Consider the following 24,859-nt stretch of genomic DNA (forward strand, 5'->3'; position numbering starts at 1 on the left):
TTATCATTTTAGAATTTAATATTTGATTCAATAAAATTTTACTTGAGAATTTTTGAAAATTTCGAAGTAACAAAATTGTTATCGTAATCAAAATGAAACGGTTATAATGTTTAATACGAAAGTTTGAAAACTTAATCGTCAATATATAGGGCGCACTTATTAAGATCACTTCGAAAATGTAAGCAGGTAACTTTGTGTAAAAAATCGACGAAAACGAAACTACTGTCAAATAATTTATCATATGATTGATTTTGAGTCGAGATGGCCCAGTGGTTAGAACGTGTGCATCTTAACCGAAGATTGCGGGTTCAAACCCAGGCAAGCACCGCTGATTCATGTGCTTAATTTGTCTTTATAATTCATCTCGTACTCGGCGGTGAAGGAAAACATCGTGAGGAAACCTGCATGTGACAAATTTCATAGAAATTCTGCTACATGTGCATTCCACCAACCCGCGTTGGAACAGCGTGGTGGAATATGTTCTAAACCTTCTCCTCTAAGGGAGAGGAGGCCTTTAGCCCAGCAGTGGGAATTTTCAGGGAGTTGATGATTGATGATGATTGATTTCATACATTCCTGTAATTATTCAAATATTTAACATTAACGATATAAATGTCTGCTATCAAAAGATGTACATCCTATTATTAAAAATATAAATATGTTATTCCTTCGACAAAAGGTCACTTTAAGAGGTTATGTATTTGCATATCTAAAGGCCATTAGCAATTTGAAACGCATATTATTACACAATTTAATTGATAATTTATATGGTTATATATTTGTCTCTTTATTTTAGTGATTAAGAAATTAGCCGCACCCTAAATCCTGATTCAAAAGCCGGGTCAGGCTGTTAAAAAGTGCTTAGATATATCGAGATCCTGATATTTACAATATGTATAACGCGTTTTGTGTACCGTGGTTTGGAAAAGTAAGGTCAGCATTTATGTTTATACTAGCGTTTGAATTTAACAAAAAGAAATATTAATGTAGCCTAGGTTACTTCTTATGATATCAGTTATCTGCCGTTCCAGAGATTAGCCGGAACAAACAGACAGACAGACGGACAAAAATTGTAAAAAAAATTACTTTGGTATATGTACTATGTAAACATGGCTAAAAGGGCTATTTTAATAATACAAACAAACACACCAATTTTTTATATGTATAAATAATTGTGCCAAAAAATTACCTCATAGCTGTTGGCCCTGCACTTAAATTATACCATTCAGTCCGATTTGCCATTCCATGATAAAATGAAAATTAAAGAGTTAAGAGTGCACGAATGTTTATCAGTACCCTTTGAAAACAGTTTTCATGGCCGAAATGGGTGAGGTGGATTTATAATTTATTTATTGTAATACATCATGTATGTTATCCGCTATTATTTGATAAGTGGGGTATCATAGAGTAAGTTGATACCATTAACCATTTTGGCTTTACTTTAAGATATATTAAATAGATATTCCTGGGATCGTGTATCGCCAACCATGGGTACTAATATGTTATGCCCCTTGAGCTCGTAATTATACTCTCGGATATACGTGCATATATACGCATGATGTAAATCCTAACATATGTAAGACTATAATGTTTATATTTCAATATAGAATAACTATTAAAGTATTTCGTTCGGGTTCATATATATTATCCGAAAATGAACTAAGATTTAATTTGGACCTTGGCACATACAATTATGGAAGTATGATAATTTAATCGGCCGTTATATAATATCTAACAAAAGCAACTCCAAAATTAAATATGAATGTATAATACTACAGTTCCGTGAAAAAATTCAAGCGAAATTTTGTAAATTAAAATATTAGTACATGATAAGCGCACTCAATTATAAAGCGCGTAATATTACTTGCATTCCTGCCATCATATAATGTGGTTGTAATTTGTACAGTAATTACTAAAGTACAAATGCAAAATGTATATATGAAACCGGTTATATTAACAATTAGTTGTCGCTTGCTTTGCTCGTGTTTTAGGGATTTTGGTTAGGTTTTAATCAGAGTAATGTCTTTCCTTGCAGCTTAGGCTTTCCAACCAAACAATACAAAATCACAAATACCTTTAACAAAGAAAGGAAGGTCATTTATATATACTAGAAATAGAAAGAGACCCAAAATTGAACCTTGCGGAACACCTATTTTTAACGTAGATCCAGAAGACTTTATTCCATTAATGTGTTTTCATTAATGATGGAAATTCTTGTGGTACTCCCCGGTTCCCTGAACGCCGAGTGCATCCAGGTCCACTGGGTTTACCCACTAAAAACCAGTGGTACCCTCTTCGTCTTTCGGCTGGCGCCACGGGATCGCTTACGCATGCTACCGTGACTAGGCTTGCCAACCAGTTCAAGCTACCCAATTTCATAAAACTTTTTTTGGTCTTAAAGGTCCAACAGAGAGACATTCAGAGCTTTCGAATACATAATACTAGTATTCGCCTGTGACTTCGCTTGCGTTTTAGGGTGTTGCTTGTCATGTTAGGCAAAAATAGTTTTCGTCCTTTATTGGAGTTCAAGTTTTCTTTATTGAAACTTTCATCAAATTTGGGTTTAGTCATGAAAGAGCGAGAGAAAGTGAGACAGGGCTACTTTGTAATTTATAATACTAATATAAATTAGTATACTTAGATAATAACATTGAATACAAATAACAAATACGTAAACATTCAATGGACGGTCTTCAGAATTGTTTAACAGGTAATGATGAATACTACATATAGTCTAGCCTATTCTAACCACAAGAGTAGTTACAATTACTATTTAATTGACGCAATATCAAATGTTCTAGTTCTTAAATAACCTATTCATAATTAATTCCTGAGAGCGTTTTGAATATAGGCGAAGTTTTTATTATACAGTAGATTTAAATATGTACTGATATGGCATAGCCTTTTTAAATAAACAAATGAATAAATAAATATCAAACATCACATACATTACTCTGATCCCGATGTAAGTGGCTTAAGCACGTGTGTTATGGAAAATCAGAAGCCACGACGGTACCATAAACACCCAGACCCAAGACAACATAGAAATCTAATGATAATCTACATCGAATCTGGAATCGAACCCGGGACCTCGGAGTGGCGTACCCATGAAAACCGATGTACACACCACAGGACCACAGAGGTCGTCCTTTTTAGAAATAAGGCAGATATAATGAGAAACTGTTTGTAATGCAGAATGTTTAGGAGGGCTATTAGGAAATCATATGGAATCTCTAATGTAAGGTTTGTTAACTTCACTGCTTCTTCGATAGGAATAAAATACCTGTTTAACTTTTTTCAGTAAAAAATATAAAACACGTTACTCACGCCGCTGATGGCAGTACTTCAGAAACTTCAACTCGAGTGACAAAAACAACTGTGCGAAGTTTCAACTCAATAGGATTAATTGTTTAAAGACGCTATCCTGTCGTTATTACGAACAAACAATATTATTTACGACTCGCCCATTGGTTGAAATTCGAACGTAATACATTGGTAATAAAAATAAGATATATTGATTGGACTATTGTCCAGCTGAGTCTCATTTTTCCAATTTTATTATTACAATAAAAGCCCGAAGAAAGGTCAAAATAAATGTTATTGATTTTTCGTTTGACATGACCTGTGTTGACACTGGCAGAATGAACGTACACTATGAATGTATAAATATATCCATACTAATATTATAAAAGTGAAAGTAACTATGTCTGTCTGTCTACCGATCTTTCACGATTAAACCAATTTACCGAATTTGGTGAAAAGCAAATTTGAACTCCAAGGAAGGAATTTTTTTTGCCAAACAGATGCCATCCAACCCCTAAAACGCGAGCAAGGCCGCGGGCAACAACATGTATGTAAATATACATATAAGTGTGTGTGTTGAACTCGTAATTGTGTGAGTAATATTTTTTATTAGTTTAATATCAAATATCTGTATGTAGATAGATATGATTTCAATTTAACGGAATATGATTTCAGCTGCACTGTTCAACGTAACTAATCAAACGTTGCACATGTATCCGAAAACACAGGGCAAGTCTATATTCTCATAATCACGGGACGATATACGATCGGAAGTCTCAGGTACAGGAATACTGGGTAACGTACAATCCGAAACAGTTGTATTAGCACAGCGTACTTACAAACTTGGAGCAACTACCGAAATTACTTGTCAGCACTTTCGAATTTGCAGCCTCTAGGGCAATTAGGTAAATTCAGCAGAATTTATTAATAGTATTTATTTATATTTCTTTTTCATAATCATTATGATATCAGTCAGAATTTATTATTATGGTTTAAACTAGTCATATAGTAAATTATTAAAATAAAAATATTAGTTGTGGCACATCTAGTTTTATATCGTAACATATACGACAGTCGCAAAGAGGTTGTATTAGTCGTGCGGGTATACATATTTTTATAACTACATTATTTCGCCCTACACTTTAAATATTTAAATACTATGTCTTATGTAACCTAGTAAGTGTTTAGTTATTTCCGTTTTGTTCCAACAATTTTTTTTTTTGTATTTTTGTTTGTTTCTCATGTAAGTGATTTTCTAATAAATATACTATAAATCTTTTTGAGAAAGACATTTAAACCTAATATAGTACTATAAAACCTTTGCTTCTGCACGTAATACACTAAATTGAACCAATTTTCAACGGATATAAACGTATCTTTGTCGAGACCTCTTGTCAAAGAATTCGAAGCTTCACTACGTTTCTCAAGAGTTCTTTAGAGTAATGCTCATGACTGAAGATATTCCGTAATATATAGGTTCGGTTGAAGATGAATAGGATTATAAATATACATTTTTAAATGATGTCATCCAGACGGTATAATTATAGAATTCGTTTCATGAAAATCAAAATGTCTAAGTGGCTCGCAAAACCTCAAGTAGGTCTAAAAAAAACCGTTGAAGCCAAGGTCACTTATCAACAGGATTAATAAGATCCAGTTACTCATTGGTTTTGATTAGTCTCATTATAACCTGATAGATTACTGTAATCACTTAAACTTCCATTGTATGTATATGTGACAATAACTGTCTCATTGTTTTAATATCTACACCATAAAGCCGCAGATTTAAGGGTAAAGTAACAGCCTGAAAATTGCCCACTGCTGAGATAAGGCCTCCTCTTCCATTAAGAAGAGGGATTTGGAACATTTTCCACCACGCTGTTCCAATGCGGGTTGGTGGAATACACATGTAGGTTTCCTCACTATGTTTTCCTTCAACGCCGAGCACGAGATGAATTATAAACACAAATGTAAGCACACATATATATATATATGTGCTTACATTATATATATATATAGCGGTGCTTGCCTGGGTTTGAACCTGCAATCACCGGTTAAGATGAACGCGTTCTAATCCTGGTTCAGTCTAATTGTTATGATAAAATGTTTGGGACAAAAAAATGTTGATAGTAGTCATAAGTGTAGAATTTGAACGTATGTGCATTGTGCGTTCGCTAGCCTTGGGTAACACAATGATAATCCTCCTCATTTGTGTCGAATTATGAAAATGAGACAAGAAAGAGTGCTTCTGTGTTCTCACACAAGTGCACAATCCACCGAGGCCAAAATATCTAGTCTATATCAAAACAAAATACACTATAATCAAGTAGGATCGAGCACTTATAAATATTCATTTAAAGGATTTAATTAAATTTACAGCTACGATATATGAAGCCAGTGTAATATACGGCCGTGATACTTAAACAATAATTTATGCGCTCTTTTCTAGTTAACAAGCAACGCCAGTTTTATTGTAGACACACTTAAATTGAGTTACTCAAAAATCATGTACGTCTGGGTTTGAACCCGAGACCTTTGATACTAACTATATCATTACAGCATCATTGTTATTTTTTCCTTTGTTGTGTAATATTGAGGATTATGAATCCGATTGTCAACAAGCGGTCGGTGTCCATTCTATAAATGGAATCATATTATGTTTTTGAAAAAAAAATTCGATCAGCTTTCTTATTCCAATTTTAAATGTACATATAAAGCCTCATTGAAGAAAACATAGTCTAAATTCACCCGAGCTTATTTTGTGTCATTTATTCTAATTTTATTTAACTTAACAGACAGCTCGAATGGCGTTTACATTCAGGATAACCTCAAAATATGATAAATAAATTCTTGGAAATGTTGGATCCTTTAATCTATTTTCATGGATATATGGGCATTTTTAGATTTTAATATTTGTGTTTTATGTATAACATATACATTATATATTTCATAAACAGTAATCATACATCTGATTGCCTTAAATTTTAATTGAATTGCAATTGTAGTATTAAAATTTATTTAAAGCTCAGAATAAAACATCTGTCTTCATAGAAATGTGCGCTAAATGGCGCATAAATGACATAGGTGATAGTACTTTGAGCTTTTCAGACACACTTAGTTGGTAGGAGAGCTTTTTGCAAGCTCGTTTGGGTAGGTTACAGCCACTCTACAGATATACTACCGCCAAGTGTGTAAGGGGTGAGCCATTTGAGGTTCCGAACATATTTTTATACTCTTATACCATTATTGTTAACTAGCTCGTCAACAACAACAACCTGTAAATTTCCCACTGCTGGGTTAAGCCCTCCCCTCCCTTTGAGGAGAAGGTTTGGAACATATTCCACCACGCTGTTTCAAGCGGGTTGAAAGAATACACATGAGGCAGAATTTCTATGAAATTAGACACATGCAGGTTTCCTCGCGATGTTTTCCTACACCGACGAGCATGAGATGAATTATAAACACAAACTAAGCACAGGAATATTCAGTGGTGCCGGGTTTGAACTCGCGATCATAATTTAAGATGCACACGTTCTAGCCACTGTGCCATCTCGCCCATAGGTATCAAATCATAAAATGTGTCAATCAGTGCAATGTGTCAGAAGGCGGTTTTGTAACTAAATTGATTCAATCCAACATCAAATCAGCAACTTTTAATGTCGAATCAATTGTCAATATTTAAATTTATTACATTCTTCACTTGTAACATCTCGTTTGGACGCATTGTACGCAATTCAATTTCTTGCACTTGATTAAGACGCATCAAACAATTTGACTTTAAAACTTGAATGTTTTGAAATACCATAATGAGTCATGACTTGTAAATAAACAGTTAGAAATAATTATATAGATAGAACTTGGTAAGGTTTTGCGTAAAACCGTCCGAGTAAATTGAACTACATGCACATTGTATGGTTTTGTTCCGGTTTGAAGGGTTAGTGAGCCAGTGTATCTACAGCCACAAGTGATATTATACTTTATTTCTCAAGGTCGGTGGTAGATTGACCATGTATAATGGTATATATTTCCTACCGTGACAATATCTTTGGGCGATGGAGATCACCTATTAACAGTCTATCAAAAAGATGAAAAATCCAGTGGGGTTTTTACATATGTTTTGTAACTTCTAATTGTATGAGAATTATGTCAAACTGACAATACAATTGTATTAAATTGTATAATATCTTGTTGTAGTTTATCGGAGGTGTAGTTATACCTGTTATTACTTGAACGTTTTGTGTTGTAATGAGATATAATTAAAGACATTGTTGTTACATAGCCGTAGGCCTTGGTTGACATAGGCGTTAGCAAAACAACACATATATTCACAAAGTCAATTGTCACAAAGTCGCCGTAAATTTTTCCCAACCATGTTATATAAATATTTACTTACATTTATAAATGTATTTATATACAGAGTTATAGACAGAGTTGTTTCATTTTTATTTCTTACATATCAAATTAAATCAAAATATTAAAATAGTTTTGTTACATTGAGAAGAACCAACAAGAAAATCAGTTATTCAGGACATTTTTCCACCATTTAATTACAGAGTTATGTCAATCAAATCCAATTATTTTATTACATACGTTGCTTGGAAATCAATATTTACTAACACAACGCTCTTAATCATTTATGTAATCTTGTGTTAATAAATGTGCTTATATAAACTACCTACCAATCTCGGCCTCGAACGAGTAGTATAATGGCAAAATGGTAATAAAAAGTATATATATATACATCATTATTGACTGGCATGAAGAGTCGAGATGGCTCAGTGGTTAGAACGCGTGTATCTTAACCGATGATTGACGGTTCAAACCCAGGCAAGAATCGCTGATTCATGTTCTTAATTTTTCTTTATAATTCATCTCGAGCTCAGCGGTGAAGGAAAACACCGTGAGGAAACCTGTATGTGACAAATTTCGTAGAAATTCTGCCACATGTGTATTCCACCAACCCGCATTGGAACAGTGTGGTGGAATATGTTCCAAACCTTCTTCTCAAAGGGTGAGGAGGCCTTTAGCCCAGCAGTGGGAATTTACAGGCTGTTGTTGTTGTTGTTGACTGGCATATATTTTTCGAATAACAACAACAATCATTGTCAAAATTTAGCCAGTTTACACAAAATCTTATCAAATCCATCTAAACGTTCATGAATCATCCCGTTTAGTAGTTGATGATTTTAGTACTAGCATATTACTTTGGCTTCGCTCATTTACAATGCTGATACTAAATATACTACACCATTTATTTATTTATGACATCACATCAGAAACTTCCAAAAAAATTCAGCGTTTCTTTACTATGCTGTCCATGTATTATATACAAAAACTTCCTCTCGAATCACTCTATCTATTAAAAAATACGCATCAAAATCCGCTGCGTAATTTTACAGATCTAAGCATACATAGACAGACCGCGTAAAATATATCGATGCGGCGGAAGTAGTTATTCTATAATATGTTGTGATTTAAATTTATTTATAACGAATGAACATGAAATCTACGAAATGTAAACCATTTTTTTAGTCCAATCCACTACCAACAAAGGGATCGAAGATGTAGTGTCACTTGCAACAGTAATTGCAGAGGCTCGCTCACCATTACAACGGAACACCGTATTGATGTGTTGCAGTATTTCAGCTTTGTAGTATTGTAGTACAGGAACTGTTAGTGAAATATACACAAGTATTTCTTAAAAAAAAATTAAGTTCACTGGGTAACCATCATACTTAATCGTAATTTTACTGTAAGAATAATAATTACCTTCTCAAAACAAAAAAATAGTTCACTCGGTGTAGAATCGTAACTTTACTTTAATAAAGATGATCACAAAAATAATATTTAAGTTAAACTGGTGTTGAATCGTTGTTTTACTGTAAGAATAATCTATGAAATTTTATTAGGATAATAATATATTTTTCATAAGAATACAGAGTCGGAAAAAGGAGCTATTTTCCTAAACTAATCCGACAATCTGCTTTGTAGGAAATTGTGTTCGAGGGATAATGCTTGAACTGATCCAAAAATGCCTGAGACATCTCGTCGACATCGGTATTTGGTAATATGGGTGCAGTATTATCAAATATACGAAGCAGCTTAGGTTAGTTGCCATCCTATTGGCAATACAGCTAAATGTATACTACTCTATACCACTACATGTGTAGACATCGTTAATATATTTTCCATAAAAAAAACTCACTCTAAAGATTTTTTTTCTTTATTCAAATTAGTTTTCTGTTCCGTATAATGTTATAAATGTAGATATATTACTTTTTTCTCATATAATTACTTAATACATTTACTTTGATTTGTATAAACGAGTGTATATACAGCTTTTTATATTACGATTGCGACATAATTATCTCGAAGGACACACATTTTTTGCAATAAAGCCCGTTGTTAATTAAGACTCAAATAACCGACTCGAGTCACCTTTCATTATTCAACCGCAAAACATTTTCGTATTTTTTTCTAACAACTAAAGCTATAATTGTACCGTTACTAAGTATAAGATCACCGAAATAGTTAAGAGATACGGAATGCGAATAATAGTTTTTTTATACAGCCTAATTGTCCATACCGGTATTGAGAATCCAAATGCTAACGTCTAACGAACTATAAACCTTATTGATCAGTGTCAGTGTACGGATACGATAAAAAAATACCGTCAAATATACACAAGAAGTTGAGACCTTTTGTAAAAATCAGATATGTTTCAAGTTTCAGTCATTCGAAATATTCATAAAAAGAAAAAAAAAAAACAAAAACCTTTTATTCTTTTACTAAAGAGTATAAAACAAAAACAAATTTCACTAGTGCCAACAGAAGTTCTAACAACTCGCTCGTCGACAACAATCGGACGAGTACGAAATAAGCAAAAATGAATACAACTGGACTTGTTCCAAATAAGCAAGAAATCAGTTTAGTATGGAAAACGAGCTTACTTTGAGAGATCAGATGAACCGTATCATCGTATTGTTAGCGGACGTTTTTTATATCTCAATTAGAACGCGACGCGGTGAGATAAAACGTCAGTTCGAGCCCTTACGTTACAAATTTCTAATTAATTCATCGTTCGTTTTAATGGTTCGTATTAAATAAACATTATTGCCTTACGCTGTTCGTCTTTCGACATCTTTATTTTGAGAATAGGAACGAGAACGTCGACTTTCAATGTAGCCAATTGTATGTTTAAAGAGAAATTCAGTATCAATTCTTTACTATTCTATATATACTGTTTTATAGTAGCTTTATGTGGAGTAGTCTTAATATACTTAATGGATTGCCTGCCTGTTATACGTTAAAAATACTATTTTAACTCAGTCTATTCAACTACTTTTAAAATATATTTAGTATACACATTAATGATTCTATTAATATACATATATGAAGCGTATGTATAGGCATTTCAGCCAAAAATTTTTTGTTATGTTTATTTAAATGCTGTAAGTAGAAACCGTCCTCTTTTGTTATTTGATGGTTTGAGTCTATGTATGAATATTTAATCTTTAATTTATTATCTATGTTATCACATAAATTATATTTCGACTAATTTACAATAATCGAAATTCAAATTTTTATGTTTTTAAATTAAAAGATTTTATATATTCTATAAAAGAAAAAAAAAGATACGAAAATGTTAAAAATGAAAAACAACTTACAAAATGAGAAACAAACTTCCACCCCACTGAAAATTAATCACAAGTCAAACTCAAAACGGCACAGATTAAAAAACATTAACTGAAAAAAAAGCTAATTTGCATAGTTCACAAACATTTTGTAACGAATGATAACGTTCCGAGTTCGTCCGGAAACTCGGCGAAGGCGGGCGTTCTCTGACGGACTTTCAGAGTGACTGGACAATGGAGCGTGTAACTTATGTTTCTCGCGCTTCTTAACAACCGGACTTGGAACTACGAGTGTCCGGTTAGGACACGTCATAGAACATGTATAATTTGGATATTTTATATGAATCATAAAGAAGGATTTATTTTTAATCGCGCCTTATATGTTTGTGGTACGGAATTTATTTTTTAATAGTAATTTAGTTTGATTGTTTGTTTGGGAAGAGGTCCGGAATATCAATCGATTTTTCGTTATTTGAATTTTAATGATATTTGATTTTTAACACAGTGCAATGACAAGATTTTGTTCGTACGTAAATCAAAGATCAAACATCAATTATTTCATTCCAATCTAAATAATAAGAAAATTAATAAAGGAAAACACCATAAGGAAATTAATAAGATTCGAAAGAAATACCGAGGCGTGTCTGCCGACTTGAAATGGATCACCGTGGCGAATTAAGCTGCAAAGACTTCTCCTTAACAAAAAAAAGCTCTTGGAAAGCCAAGGGACAATACAGGCTGTAACAAAGTAGTTTCTATGGATTATAAATTATACATGGTGACTTTTTATACAACCTTAACCAAACCTTACTATTTATTTTTTGAATTTTTGTTGTTACTTTTCGTAACCTTCATGATTTCCTATTATGAATTGTGGTTTTTTAATATGACCTCACCTACCAAAAATAAGCATTGAAATACTTAGTGTGAGGGTTTTGTACCCGTCTGGGTAGGTACTGGAGCAAACAGTATTATTATATAGGCATAAGGGACATGTCTTAGTTACATATCAGGTTCAAAGTTAAACGACTACCGTTAGTGTTGTTCTTTTATATAGAATATAAATTTGGAAAGCTCGAATAGGTGTTGAATATAATAAATTGGTGTTAATTGCTCACAAGCATTTATTTGTTTAGATCACGAAGATCTATCAAGAGCCGAAATGGCCCGGTGGTTAGAGCGCGTGCATATTACCCGTTGATTGTGGGTTCAAACTCAGGCAATCACTACTAAATTCGCATGTGCTTTTTATTTTTTATAATTCATCTCGAATGAAAACATCATGAGGAATCATGCATGTGTCGAATTTCAAAGAAATTCTATCACCACTTGTGAACCCTTCCTGCATTGGAGCAGCGCGGTGGAATATGCTCCTATCCTTCTCATCAAAGGAGAAAGGAGGCCTTAGCCCAGCGGTGGAAAATTTACAGGCTATAACGATATATTATTTACGGCTTCAAACTTGTTCAAGAATATATTCAAACAATATTTTAATAAAGTTAATGGAATAATAATAAAACAACAATTACATTTAATTCAAATTTTATAATGTGAAATGTTATTTGACTTATTGGAACTTTAAATAATGAAAATTAACATAACGAATATTCTATGCAATTCAGCGTAATGCATTTTATAGTTTTATTAATTTTCATATTATTGTATATTTTATATCAAAGGTTGTCTGGAAGAAATGGCTTATAAGCCATAAGACCGCCTTTTGCTTGGCCAATTTCGTTTGTATGAAAATATATTTTGTATCTTTATGTATATTTGGTGTGCAATAAAGAGTTAAATAAATAATAAATTAATAAAACGTTATATGCTATAATAATACTTTTTAGTAATGTGTAGTTACACTGATCGACTATATTAGCTGCAAGATTTTATTAACGTAATCAAATTAGCATTATACTGTTTCCCGTTGTCGTCTTTGTTAGGAGTGGCTGATTGATGAGTGACACGGTTGCTCACGATTATTAACTAACTGTACTTATTTTAATACTAGCTGAGACCGTAACATCGTGCGCGTTCGAATGTCATAAAAAAGATATTTTATTTCCCCTAAATAATGTCCGCTATCTGTAAATAAAAGTTCCATCAAAATCGATCCAGCCGTTCCTGAGCCGTAACAAACGGACATTTAACCTATATATATATATGTGACGTGTATATTTTAATATTACAAACAGACACTCCAATTTTATAATATGTGTAGATAAGTTATGTCGATTAATTAAAACGTTACTATTTGAATTACGAATTTATTGGATTACTATACATATTAGTAAAAGTCAAATGTAGAATATTTGCCAGGAACTAATCCCAACATGCTAATCCAACGTAGGTTGATGGGCACACATGTGTCATAATTACACGTACATCTTGAGTGTTCGTGGAGGTTTCCTTCACGGTGTTTTTCTTGACCGCCCAGGTCAATATTATACATATAAAATAAGCACGTGAAAATTCAGCGGTGTCAGTCTAGTCCTGTCGGATTTGAACGCATAGTTTTCGTTTGATTCCAATCACTATGCCATCTTGGCTGAACATGTTCTAACTCGTTTTACAGAAACTCTTTGTTCCTTTTGAATGGATTATTTCTTTATTGGCTTGTTTGATCCTGACGAAACGAGGTGACGTTGTGTAGAAAAACCTTCGTTCATTTAGAAATTCCACAATTTTTCTTTGAATAAAAAATGTATTTATCTTTATTACTTTATATAAAATAAAATATACGTATGCTTTTAAAAGCTAGATGACGTAAAACTTAATCACAGTAAAGAAAAATGTGTATACCTTATTTATTCATACGAGTAAATATCTTGGCGGTATAATGTACTAATTTTCATAAATGAAATTGCATACTAGCGTTTGTGAGAAATATATTATATGTTAATGATATTTTCCCAGTTTTCTTATGTAAATGTTTTTAATTAATGAAATTTTATTCGTAGAGTTGCCTAATTTTCAGTTCAATAATTAGTTACTTGAACGTTATGAATCTATCGAGTGAATAACATCTTCGTAGCCGTGTCACGTAAATTAAATATGTTAAAGTAAAGTAACAGCCTGTAAATTACCCACTGATGGGCTAAGGCCTCCTCTCCCATTAAGGAGAGGTTTTGGAACATATTTCACCACGCTGTTCCAATGCGGGTTGGTGGAATGCACATGTGGCAGAATTTCGATAAAATTAGACACGTGTAGGTTTCCTCACGATGTTTTCCTTCACCGCCTAGCACGAGATGATTTATAAATACAAATTAAACACATATATAATATAGTGGGGCTTGCCTGGGTTTGAACCCGAAATCATCGATTAAGATGCACGCGTTCTAACCACTGGGCCATCTTGGCTCTCAAACATGTTACGCATACTTTTCATAATTGAATGCATTTAAAAGATGGCAAAGGTAAATAACTAAAATTTTCAGGCATTTTTTTACATCTTTTGTAAACTCGGTTTAGAATTGTTATGTTATCATAGTTATTATTCGATGCGTTATATGCAAATTATAATGGATTTTTTTCTGGCATTCATTTTTTTTAACGGTATTAGAATTGTTTTTAGCCGTTATTTTGTTCTATGTTTATGCTAGTTTAAAGTTTTGATATATAATTTAAGAGTGTACTTTTTTATTAAAAGTTACTTATTTTAATTAAATAGAGTTGTAAATACCTGAAGTGTTGTATATTACATTGTTCTATATTATTGATTACTTTGTTTTTGTCAATATGTCGTGTTTCAAATAAATAAACAATTTTAGATTAGCTGTTTTTAAGTGTTTTCGTGTAGGTGTCTCATGTTTGCGGTGAAACAATGAGTTTTGTATTTGACGCCTACACTTGTGAAATGATCAAGATATCGTGTGGGAAACGACCATAATTTATCGAGTATCGGACCACGAAATCGAATGATCTATCGCGGATACGCTAAACGCTGATTTTAGCGCAAATTAGCTTACCGCCTACGGAATACGATTGCCTAATCATTTATCTCCTTGCAATATTTTTAGATGAGTTTAGTGCAGGCCCACCTAAGGCGAGAGCCACCCACTTACTAAATATTCTGCCGTTAATACTTTTCAACCGACTTCCAAAAGGAGGAGGTTATCAATTCGTCTGTATTTTTTTTTTTTTTTTTTTTTATGTTTGTTACCTCATAACTTTTCACTGGGTGGACCGATTTTGATAATTTTTTTTTTGTTTGAAAGGTAGTGCTTCCCATGGGGTCTCATTTTTTTTATTTTTTTTTCCGATGATGTTATCCATGTGAAAAGTCTTAAAGTCTTAAATTTGCATTATGTATATGCGCGACAAATAGGTGAATAACTGAAAATCACGTTAACCAATTTTGATAATTCTTTTTTTATTATAAAATATATACTTCAACGGTAATCTGGTGAAAGTTTGGTAAGGTTCTGAGCACAGGATCCATAACAAAGTAACGGAACGGAAGGGAACGGAACAATTCTGAGGAGCACGTTAGCGATACTCAGTCGAATCTTTTATTTATAGGTTATTTGGATATTTTAGTCACGTTCCGTAATGTGGTTATGTTTATGTAATTATCATAGTCGAATATTATAATCAACTAGCTACCCACCCCGGCTTCGCACGGGTGCAATACTGATACTAAATATACTACAAAATTTGTTTATTTACGACAACACATCGCAAACTTCTAAAATGATCAGTGTTTCTTTACTATTTTGTTCATGTATTATATACACAAACCTTCCCCTTGAATCACACTATCTTTTAAAAAAAACCGCATCAAAATCCGTTGCGTAGATTTAAAGATATAGGGACAGAGAAAGCGACTTTGTTTTATACTATGTAGTGATGGAACTCCTATACGGCTCGCAGTTAGGGTGCGATATGGGGCAGAATTTCTTACAATCTTTAATCAAATTTTGTGTATGTGATGTGATGTCATATGATGTACGAAATATAGTTGGTCTTTTTCAAAGTTTTTTTGCTGAGTTCGATTACAGCTCTTTCGAGGGATCCTTGTAGTTCACGCCGCGTGACGTATTAAATCCGCATTTTCGAAAGTCTATTTTTGCTTTATTCGCAAGTTTCCTTTGAAATTGTCCTCGAAGTAGTTTCTGACTCATATAAACGGAACGCTTAATCTATCCATATTAAAAAAAATTAGTTAGTCAACATCAGCTTCACTTAAAATCAAAAAATAAATAAAATTTTAACAAAAAGAAAAACGGACTTCAAACAAAACACTATTTTAAAACAAATGAATATGCACGAAAAAGAAATAAAAATAATTGCGTATTCAACATATTTTTTAGAGTCTTCCTAAGTTAAATGAAATGAAAAATATTAGACTACTTAAAAGTCGATTAACGATTATATCATGTAGTTATAATTATTGTTATATTTGGAGTCGGTGTCAGCCAATAAAACCCTACAGTACATCTATCAAAAAACAATACGAGAATACTTTAACAAATATGTTTTTTACAAATTACCTTTTACACAATAATATACTGGATCAATCAAGGGGCTCGTATCGCTTCTTTCTTTTGATTGTTGGGGCAAGGGCACCGTGGCTGACACCGGCTCCAAATATACCAATAACTATAACTACATGATATAATCGTTAATCGACTTTTAAGTAGTCTAATATTTTTCATTTCATTTTACTTAGGAAGACTCTAAAAAATATGTTGAATACGCAATTATTTTTATTTCTTTTTCGTGCATATTCATTTGTTTTAAAATAGTGTTTTGTTTGAAGTCGGTTTTTCTTTTTGTTAAAATTTTATTTATTATTGTATCGATATATTTGTAAGTCAGTGTAATTACAGATATGAGGAAACGGCTTCGACACGTGGGTTTTAACACTTCATTATAAAGTTTATACGAAATGATTGACATTTACGATAGAAAGTTTTAACTTTTATTGGCAAAATAGGTTATATTTTTTAAATCTGTCAATATTCAAGGTAATATAATTATGAAGTGGATATACGCCGTTGACGTAATTCGCTGGCGCGTTACCGACATATTTACCGTGTAGGTCTGACACTCCCTGTGCCCTGTATTTGCGGAAAAAGGCTCACACGTTTGTTCAGAACTTCCGAAAGAGGGATCTACGAGTAAAAATTAGATAAAACTTCCATTCAAATTTTATTTTGATAAATATTTTGCAACATTAAGGCGGATATACATTTAATAAAAAAGATTGAATGCAAGAGACAAAAAGATTTATAATTAATCTATATATAATCAAGTGATATATTTATAAGTACAAATAAAAATTGCTGAACAATACTTTAATAAGTTGTGTACATAATGTGCTTATAAGAATAAAAGTTAGTTAGTATCCGCAGTAAATTGTGCTTATGGAAATTTAAATATTAACATAGAATTCTTATCCTTAGTTATTAAGGGGATAAATTGTTATTAATAATCCGAAGGCTTACGGCTTTTATTATTCAATATAAAGAAGGTTCTAACACAACTAAAGTAAGTACACTGAACGAATTTCTGCGTTAAAGTTTGCCTTCGCCTTCAAGTAAAGATTCCATAATTATAAGGTTGGAAAAAACTGCCAGTAAATAAAATACATTTATGTCTATTTTTGCAATTTTATTTTAAATTTGGAACTGAAAATCATACTTCGAATGAAATGGCTAATAGGGAGCTCTGATTGGTGCATAAATTTGCACAATTTAATTACATATTCTTTGCCATATACTTATCCTTAAAATAAAGTTATGACCAAAGATTCAAACCTTTGGTTATGACGCTATTGAAAACATTTCACTGTTTTTCTATTAATCGTTTAAACGATTATTTTGTGGTAAATTATTTCAATGGCTTCATTTTTAAATATTCGGCTATCAAGAAAAATCTTTTTAAAAGTTATTTTCAGAGCAAGAGAGGTTTTTGTGAGTCGTATATAAAATATTAAATTAAATTGAGAATTATCAGAAAATAAGAAGATATTTGGTCAGCTTGATGACTTATGTGTATGCAAAATAAATATTCCTACTATATATGTAATTATTATTTACAATCTATTGATACAAATATAACATATTAAACCATAACCTCTTCTTGTTAGGTTAGTTTTTAATTTGATGAACAAAAAAGACTAGTAAACTACCCACAGATTGCTCACTAAAACTTAATTTTCTATGAAATCAATTTTAAGCGTGTCCAATATTTCATTACTTGCTGATCAATTAGGTTACTTTTGTCGTATATTAGAAGTTCAATTAACTTTTGTTTGCTTACAAAATACGTTTTGGATCCAACTAAAACTTTGACTAAAACCACATAGCTGACCTGACAAGCTATATCACTTCGAATTACATTCGCGAATCGAACTTTAATTTTGAACAAATGTAGAATTTTAAACAAAAGAATTTTCACTAGTTTTTAGTTTTTAAGTTTTTTTTTTTAATTGGTACCACCGATCGTACAAATTTGCGAGTTATTTCTCGTTATTACTCGGTTTGAGGGTGAGTGAACCATTGTAATTACATGTACAATCTATACTAATATTTTAAATGCGAAAGTACCTCTGTCTCTTTGTCGCTCTTTCACTACCAAACCGCTGAACCGAATTTGATCAAATAAAGGATTATCAAAGGTTTTGAAGGACATAGGTTTTTTGTTTAGCACATGACAACAAATCCGTAAAACGCGAGCGAAGCCACGTGTGACAATAGTGGATAATATGCTAGTGACGGTTTAAGAAGTGTTTATGTGTACACTTCTAATAGCGACGGTAGTGTCCACTTCCAACCATCAGTGGCTCATTTGCATGTTAAGTGTTACTGTTTTTTTCGGTCAAGGAGGTCTCGGTCCTAATGACAATTTTACATTCCCACACCTCAAAGACTTTAAGCTGGAGGAGCTTCCGTGAGCCTCGTCGAATTGCATTCCGATCAGTCTATGAGAATATGAGGTGAAGTTTGTGCCGATCGCATTGACGCGCACGTTACGTACTCTCAATGTGATAGCATACAGGTTTGTTTTGTTGCAGTCTGAGTGAACTCACAATAATTGCTGGAATATGTCATATACAACTTAGATAGTATTATATTATAACATGGATAGATATTTTAAATATTTTTGTTGAACATGTTGTAATATCGAATTAGGGCACCGTCCTGTAATGATATGTATACAGTTTAGCAATATAAGTAAATATTTATCTATTTTTTTATTTTTGGAAAACATACAGCATAGTATAGTACATACAATTAATAACAAAATAAATCTAACATATGTATGCCAACAAAGTTTCCACTGTTGCATTAAAATATGGAGTGAACTAAAAAAACAAGTAATAAAAGTTACATATTATTAAAGTATATAAAATAAGATTATCAAACATGAATTCCAAGATGGATGAACAAAAAAAAAACAAAGGAAAAAACAATAAGCTACAAATAATATTAATGATAAATATTGTTTTTTAACATTCGTAAGAACTTAAACAGATTTAAGTTAAATATATCCATGTTAAAAGGAAAAAAAGGAAAAAGGGCAGACCAACAGCTCGCTGGGTAGACGACATACCAGAAGTAGCAGGAAGAGACTGGATGAAAACAGCTACCGACAGGAAAAAATGGAGGCAACTGGAGGAGGCCTATACCCGAAAGGGGCCATGACATATTTAGCTTGTAGTATTTATTAACTTAATTTACTTTTTTTACTGTAACCTATGTCCTGGGTTAATAAAGGCTTTTTATTATTATTATATCCACGTTACTAGAATATATGCTCTAAGCCAGAGTAATTTAATTGTAATTCATAAAAATGAATACTTAATCGATGCGATACGTTTTAATATATTATACCTTGCTGTACAACGAACTGTACTCGTATTAGGCTAATGAGATTCGCCTGTTTGTGTACCCAAAATGTGTATGTAACAAAATTTAACTCGAGTGAAACCGCACTGCGCGAGTGCCTAAGTTATTTCATTGCTCACAAACCCGAAAATATATAACATTTAAAATATTAAAATTTCATTTCTGTATCTAGAGGCTCGTTATTTGCTCAGATATTTAATTGCGATTTAACAAGGAAATATTTTTAACATTATATTATATGTGCTTAATTGTGTTTATAATTCATCTCGTGCTCGGCGGTGAAGGAAAACATTCTGAGGAAACCTGCATGTGTCTAATTTCATCGAAATTCTGCAACATGTGCATTCCACCAATCCGCATTGGAACAGCGTGGTGGAATATGTTCCAAACCCTCTCCTTAAGAAGAGGAGGGCTTATCCCAGCAGTGGGAAATTTACGGGCTGTTACTTCTTTTTTTATAAAGGGAAGTCCTTAACTAATAATCCAACTTTAAAGCTTAATTATCACTGAAATTATAAAGATATACGTTAATACATTAAAATAAAATAAAAAACTACATTCCTATGTTCAGTTTTTCTTGAAATAATCAGATCTCTATCAACCATTAGCAGAATATAGGTTTCCTTTTTTAATTGATATGTGTACCGACGCAACGGCACTAGGATCTCCATGAGAGAGATTCACATATTAATTCACACATAATAATATTATGAATATGAAATAAAATGACTATTTACTATTTTAATGTTCATTCATTTATATATTATTCAAAACGTTCAAATTAATTTGTAAAACAAATATTTGGGGCCAAGAGGAGTGCCTCTTTTGTTACAGGACCTCGCTCCTTTATGGCCCCGGGGCCTTTAAATCGGTCCTGCCCAAAAAAGCAAGGTCTAAACACTATCATGAATTTGTAAATTTTTTTTTTTTATTAATTTACAAAATAGAATTAAATACATATAAAAACGTACGTGCGTTAAAAGTCAATTCTAAAAAAGCGTACCGAAGTCACTGACCGATTTATTGCTTACTTTTTTTAAATATGGTCAATAACCACTGTCAACATATTACTGGGGGAGGTCAACAATGTGTACGCTATTCGATCTCTATTTGTTTAAATCCTTTCCAACGATATTTTATAATTAACACGAAAATCTTTAAGGTTTTTGTATTGATTTTAAGACAAGGACTTTTAAGTTATATTAAATATATGATTAAAAAAACATATATTTTTTTAATTAATTATCCTAAATTTTCTAATCTTTGAATCTCAAATATTGAAAATGTAATCGTAGAAGACCCTCTCGAGACAAAATCTTGGTATTATATGTATTTTAAATGTTAAAAAAGAGTTTCTTGCCGGTTCTTCTCGGTAGAATCTACTTTCCGAACCGGTGGTAGCTTCACTTAATTGTAAAATGAGGATTCAAAAGTGCTTGTAACAGCCTACTTGAATAAAGTTTATTTTGATTTGATTTGATTTGATATTAAAATGTATTACATCGACTAATTATTCATTTATCACGAATTACAATTAAATTGCTTAGAACATATAGGCAATTTAAGCGATGAAGGAGTGACCGCTTATTATCTAGGTTTATTGGCTAGTCAGCCTTCATACTATCTATTAAAAAATAGAAGTACGTTTATTATAAAGGTGCGACCAACAATGTCGTAAAATAATAAACCCTATACAACTGCGCCTTATTTCGCGAAACAATGTTGTTATTTTTATAGAGTTTTGAAAGTATAATATTGTTTAAAGTATTATAGAGGAATTAAATGTTACTAATAGTATATAAATTTAGTTGAATTAAAAGTGATTTATGTACTTACAAAATGAACTGAGTCTGACTGTATCGCTAAGAACTCACGGAGCGGTTTTCAGCCCGCGCCCGCCGCGGTGGCGGAATGGAGTTTATTTTCAAAACTCACGAGACCGCAGTTTTGTGCGATAACGCAGCCGCCGCGGTTGCGATTATCACCCGCAAACGTAGCGGTTGATTATCGCAGGACGGGCGGTTGCAAGACGGGCGGTTAAACGATCAGTTCAGTTCCAGACCGTCATGGATACACACCAGAAACGAGCTGTTGCGTTATATTTACTTCACAGAAGAATTAAAAAAAGAAGGCCTAAAAGATTCTGGATACATCCACTAATTGCGGAAAGAAATCGTTATGGATTATTTGTTACTCTTATTAATGAGTTAAAGAAGGATGAGGAGAAGTTCTTTAATTATTTCCGAATGTCCATAAGTAGTTATTTAGAACTTAAAAAAAAAACAGAAACTGCTCTTCAAAAACAACATACTAATATGCGAGATCCCATATCACCAGAGGAAATGTTGGCAGTCACATTAAGGTATGTAAGTTTCTTTTAACAACTCGCACGCACGCACGCACATACGCACTCACACACGCACACACACACACATAAATGTTGTTCTTGGAAATCTTTACACAGCGCCATCTAGTCCCAAACTAAGCACGAGGCTTATACTATAGATACCAGACAACGGATACAACATACTTATATACTTTTTGCGTCAGGTGTTAATGAAACTAGTGGTAATATTTAAAAATTTTTTTTATTGAAAATACACATCATCTGACAAATTAGTATTGACTGAAGAAACTGATGGAATATTTTGTGGACTTTGGGTATTGCTTTCAGAAGTAGAATAGGTACGATAGCCGATATTTTCTTGACTGCCGATATTTTCTTGACTGTAATTATATGGTGGATATTGATAAGAAAATGCTGGAAGATTATTATCAAGATTATCAATAATTTGTAGAACTGCTATTTGAAATCGTCTTGTTTTTGCTTCATCAAAATTTTGCAATGAAGGCAGTATTCCTCGAAAAAATGACAAATGTCTATCTTCGCGTTGAGACAACATCTCTATTAATGCTTTGTCGGCGTCGTCTTTTCTTTTTCTTTTAACACCAGTTTGAGAAGATACTGAGGTGATAGGCGTAGCAAAAGCTTCTGATGTTGATGCAACAGTAGTAGTAGTGTTAGTAGTAGTAGTAGTTTGTTCAGTTGTAGCATCGCTCGTTAAGGTTGAGGAGGTATTTTCAATAGGTATATTTTTCTTCAAAAACTGTAACTGATCATCATAAATGTACTTTTTAGTTTTTTTAGCTCCCGATCCAGATTTTGTTTCCGTTTCAACTTTTTTGTTTGTTTTCATCCAGCAATCTTTAATATTTTTCCATTTTTTTATAATCATGTTACCTAAAAAAAAATATACGTAATTAAGTAAATTTATTTATTTCAGATACCTAGCAAGTGGGACTTCAATGCACGATTTGCACTACATATTCAGAATTGGGCACACAACTATATCAGCAATTATAAGAACGACATGTGAAAAATTATGGGAGGTGTTAATGTCTGAATGTTTTCCGGTAATCACTACAGAACTTTTAGAAGAAATCAGCCAAAAATTTTACAAGTACGCAAATTTTCCCCACTGTGTCGGAGCAATAGACGGCAAACATATAAGAATAACTAAACCAGATAACAGTGCTTCAATTTACTACAATTATAAGGATTTTTTTTCATTTGTATTAATGGCCGTAGTTGATGCGGATTACTGCTTCGTTTTTGTAGACATTGGAGCCCCGGGAAGTAATGCTGATTCAACCATTTTTAAAAATACTACTTTTTGCAATGCGCTTAATAGCAATTCTATCAAACTACCTAATGAAAAAATACTACCCGGATCTACTTTGCCACCTGTCCCGTATGTATTCGTAGCCGATGAGGCATTTGGTTTGCATCAACACATTATGAGACCTTATGGTGGTCAATTTTTGAGTGTACAAAAAAGGGTATTTAATTATCGCCTATCGAGAGCACGAAGATACGTAGAATGTGCATTTGGCATTTTATCAAACAAATGGCGAATTTTAAATCGTGCATTGGATGTATCAATACCTTTATCAATTAATATTGTGAAGGCATGTTGCATACTTCACAATTTTGTACGAAAACGAGACGGCCATCACATTAGAGAAGAAGATTTTACTCATAATCTTGAGAGTATACAAACACCTCCATCAATACGCAGTGGAAGACAAGCCAACAACATAAGAGATATTTTTCAACAATATTTTATGAGTGACAGCGGAGCTTTAAGCTGGCAATTGTCAAAAATTTAATAACGTTAATTATTATTCTTTTTACGACCCGCTACTACACAGCTCAATTATTAATTATTATTGTAGGTTAAAAATAAACTTATATAATACTAACCATATTTTTTTTTATTTGTCTCATCCAAATTTTCAAAATCTTTATTTAAAATACCGCAGATTTCTTCCCATGCTTTGAGTGTCAAGTTTTTGTACTTATATTCTTCTAAGCTCTTATCCCATATAACTGGCCTATCTTGAACCAAAGTAATTAGTAGATCGACTTCAATATCAGTATCCATTTTGTTGACAAACGTGCGCGTGCGTGCTTGAACGCGTCACTACGGAACAAGGAGTTATCACTGCCTACCAGCAAAATGGCGCGATTTCCCCCCCGCTGCCAACGCGGTCGCCCGCCAACCGACCGCAGAGCGCGCGGGTGCAAATCGCCGCGGCTGCGGGACCGCGACCCGCGCCCGCCGGTAGAAGATGAACCGCCAGTGCAGCGGGACCCGCAAACAACCGCGCACACCGCGGGCGTAAAACGCGTCGTGAAATGTGCTTTAATTTTTTACACATATATCTGCATTCTACAGAAGCTGCGGGCCCGCACCCGCGGCGGGTGCGGGTGAAAACCGCTCCGTGAGTTCTTAGCCTATGTGGGACGATTTAAGATATAATAAACATACACTAATACATCTTCAAGTACTCTTTAACAACAGATTCAATGGCGTAAGATATATTTTTATGACATAGGTCATTTACCTTTAGTTATATTAATGAGAATGTAGAAATAAAATAACATTAAATGATGTCGAATTATTCTAAGAAAAAATATCGCTACCTTAGCGTACATACTAGTTATGTATATTAACTAGTATGTATGCTTACGTATGTTATTCCATAATATGGAGGAACCTAGTA

At 32.9% G+C, this 24,859-nt stretch overlaps 2 protein-coding genes across 3 annotated transcripts in view; one reads left to right on the top strand and one right to left on the bottom strand.

Moving 5' to 3' along the window:
* The window catches only part of LOC124538507 (hemicentin-1-like), a 43,245-nt gene extending 32,086 nt beyond the window's left edge, over positions 1–11,159 (bottom strand). For both annotated transcript variants that reach the window (XM_047115588.1, XM_047115590.1), the window contains exon 1: positions 10,971–11,159. The gene's annotated coding sequence lies outside the window, so the exon portion shown is untranslated. The remainder of the gene's footprint in view (positions 1–10,970) is intronic.
* Positions 11,160–21,655: 10,496 nt separating this feature from the next.
* LOC124538416 (protein ALP1-like) lies at positions 21,656–24,577 on the top strand. The gene is made up of 2 exons (XM_047115467.1): positions 21,656–22,154; positions 23,077–24,577. The coding sequence occupies exons 1-2, from the start codon at positions 21,859–21,861 to the stop codon at positions 23,960–23,962; spliced, it is 1,182 nt and encodes a 393-aa protein (XP_046971423.1). The 5' UTR covers positions 21,656–21,858; the 3' UTR covers positions 23,963–24,577.
* Positions 24,578–24,859: the final 282 nt, after the last annotated feature.

Source organism: Vanessa cardui, chromosome 20 (assembly GCF_905220365.1).
Source record: "Vanessa cardui chromosome 20, ilVanCard2.1, whole genome shotgun sequence".
NCBI lineage: Eukaryota > Metazoa > Arthropoda > Insecta > Lepidoptera > Nymphalidae > Vanessa > Vanessa cardui.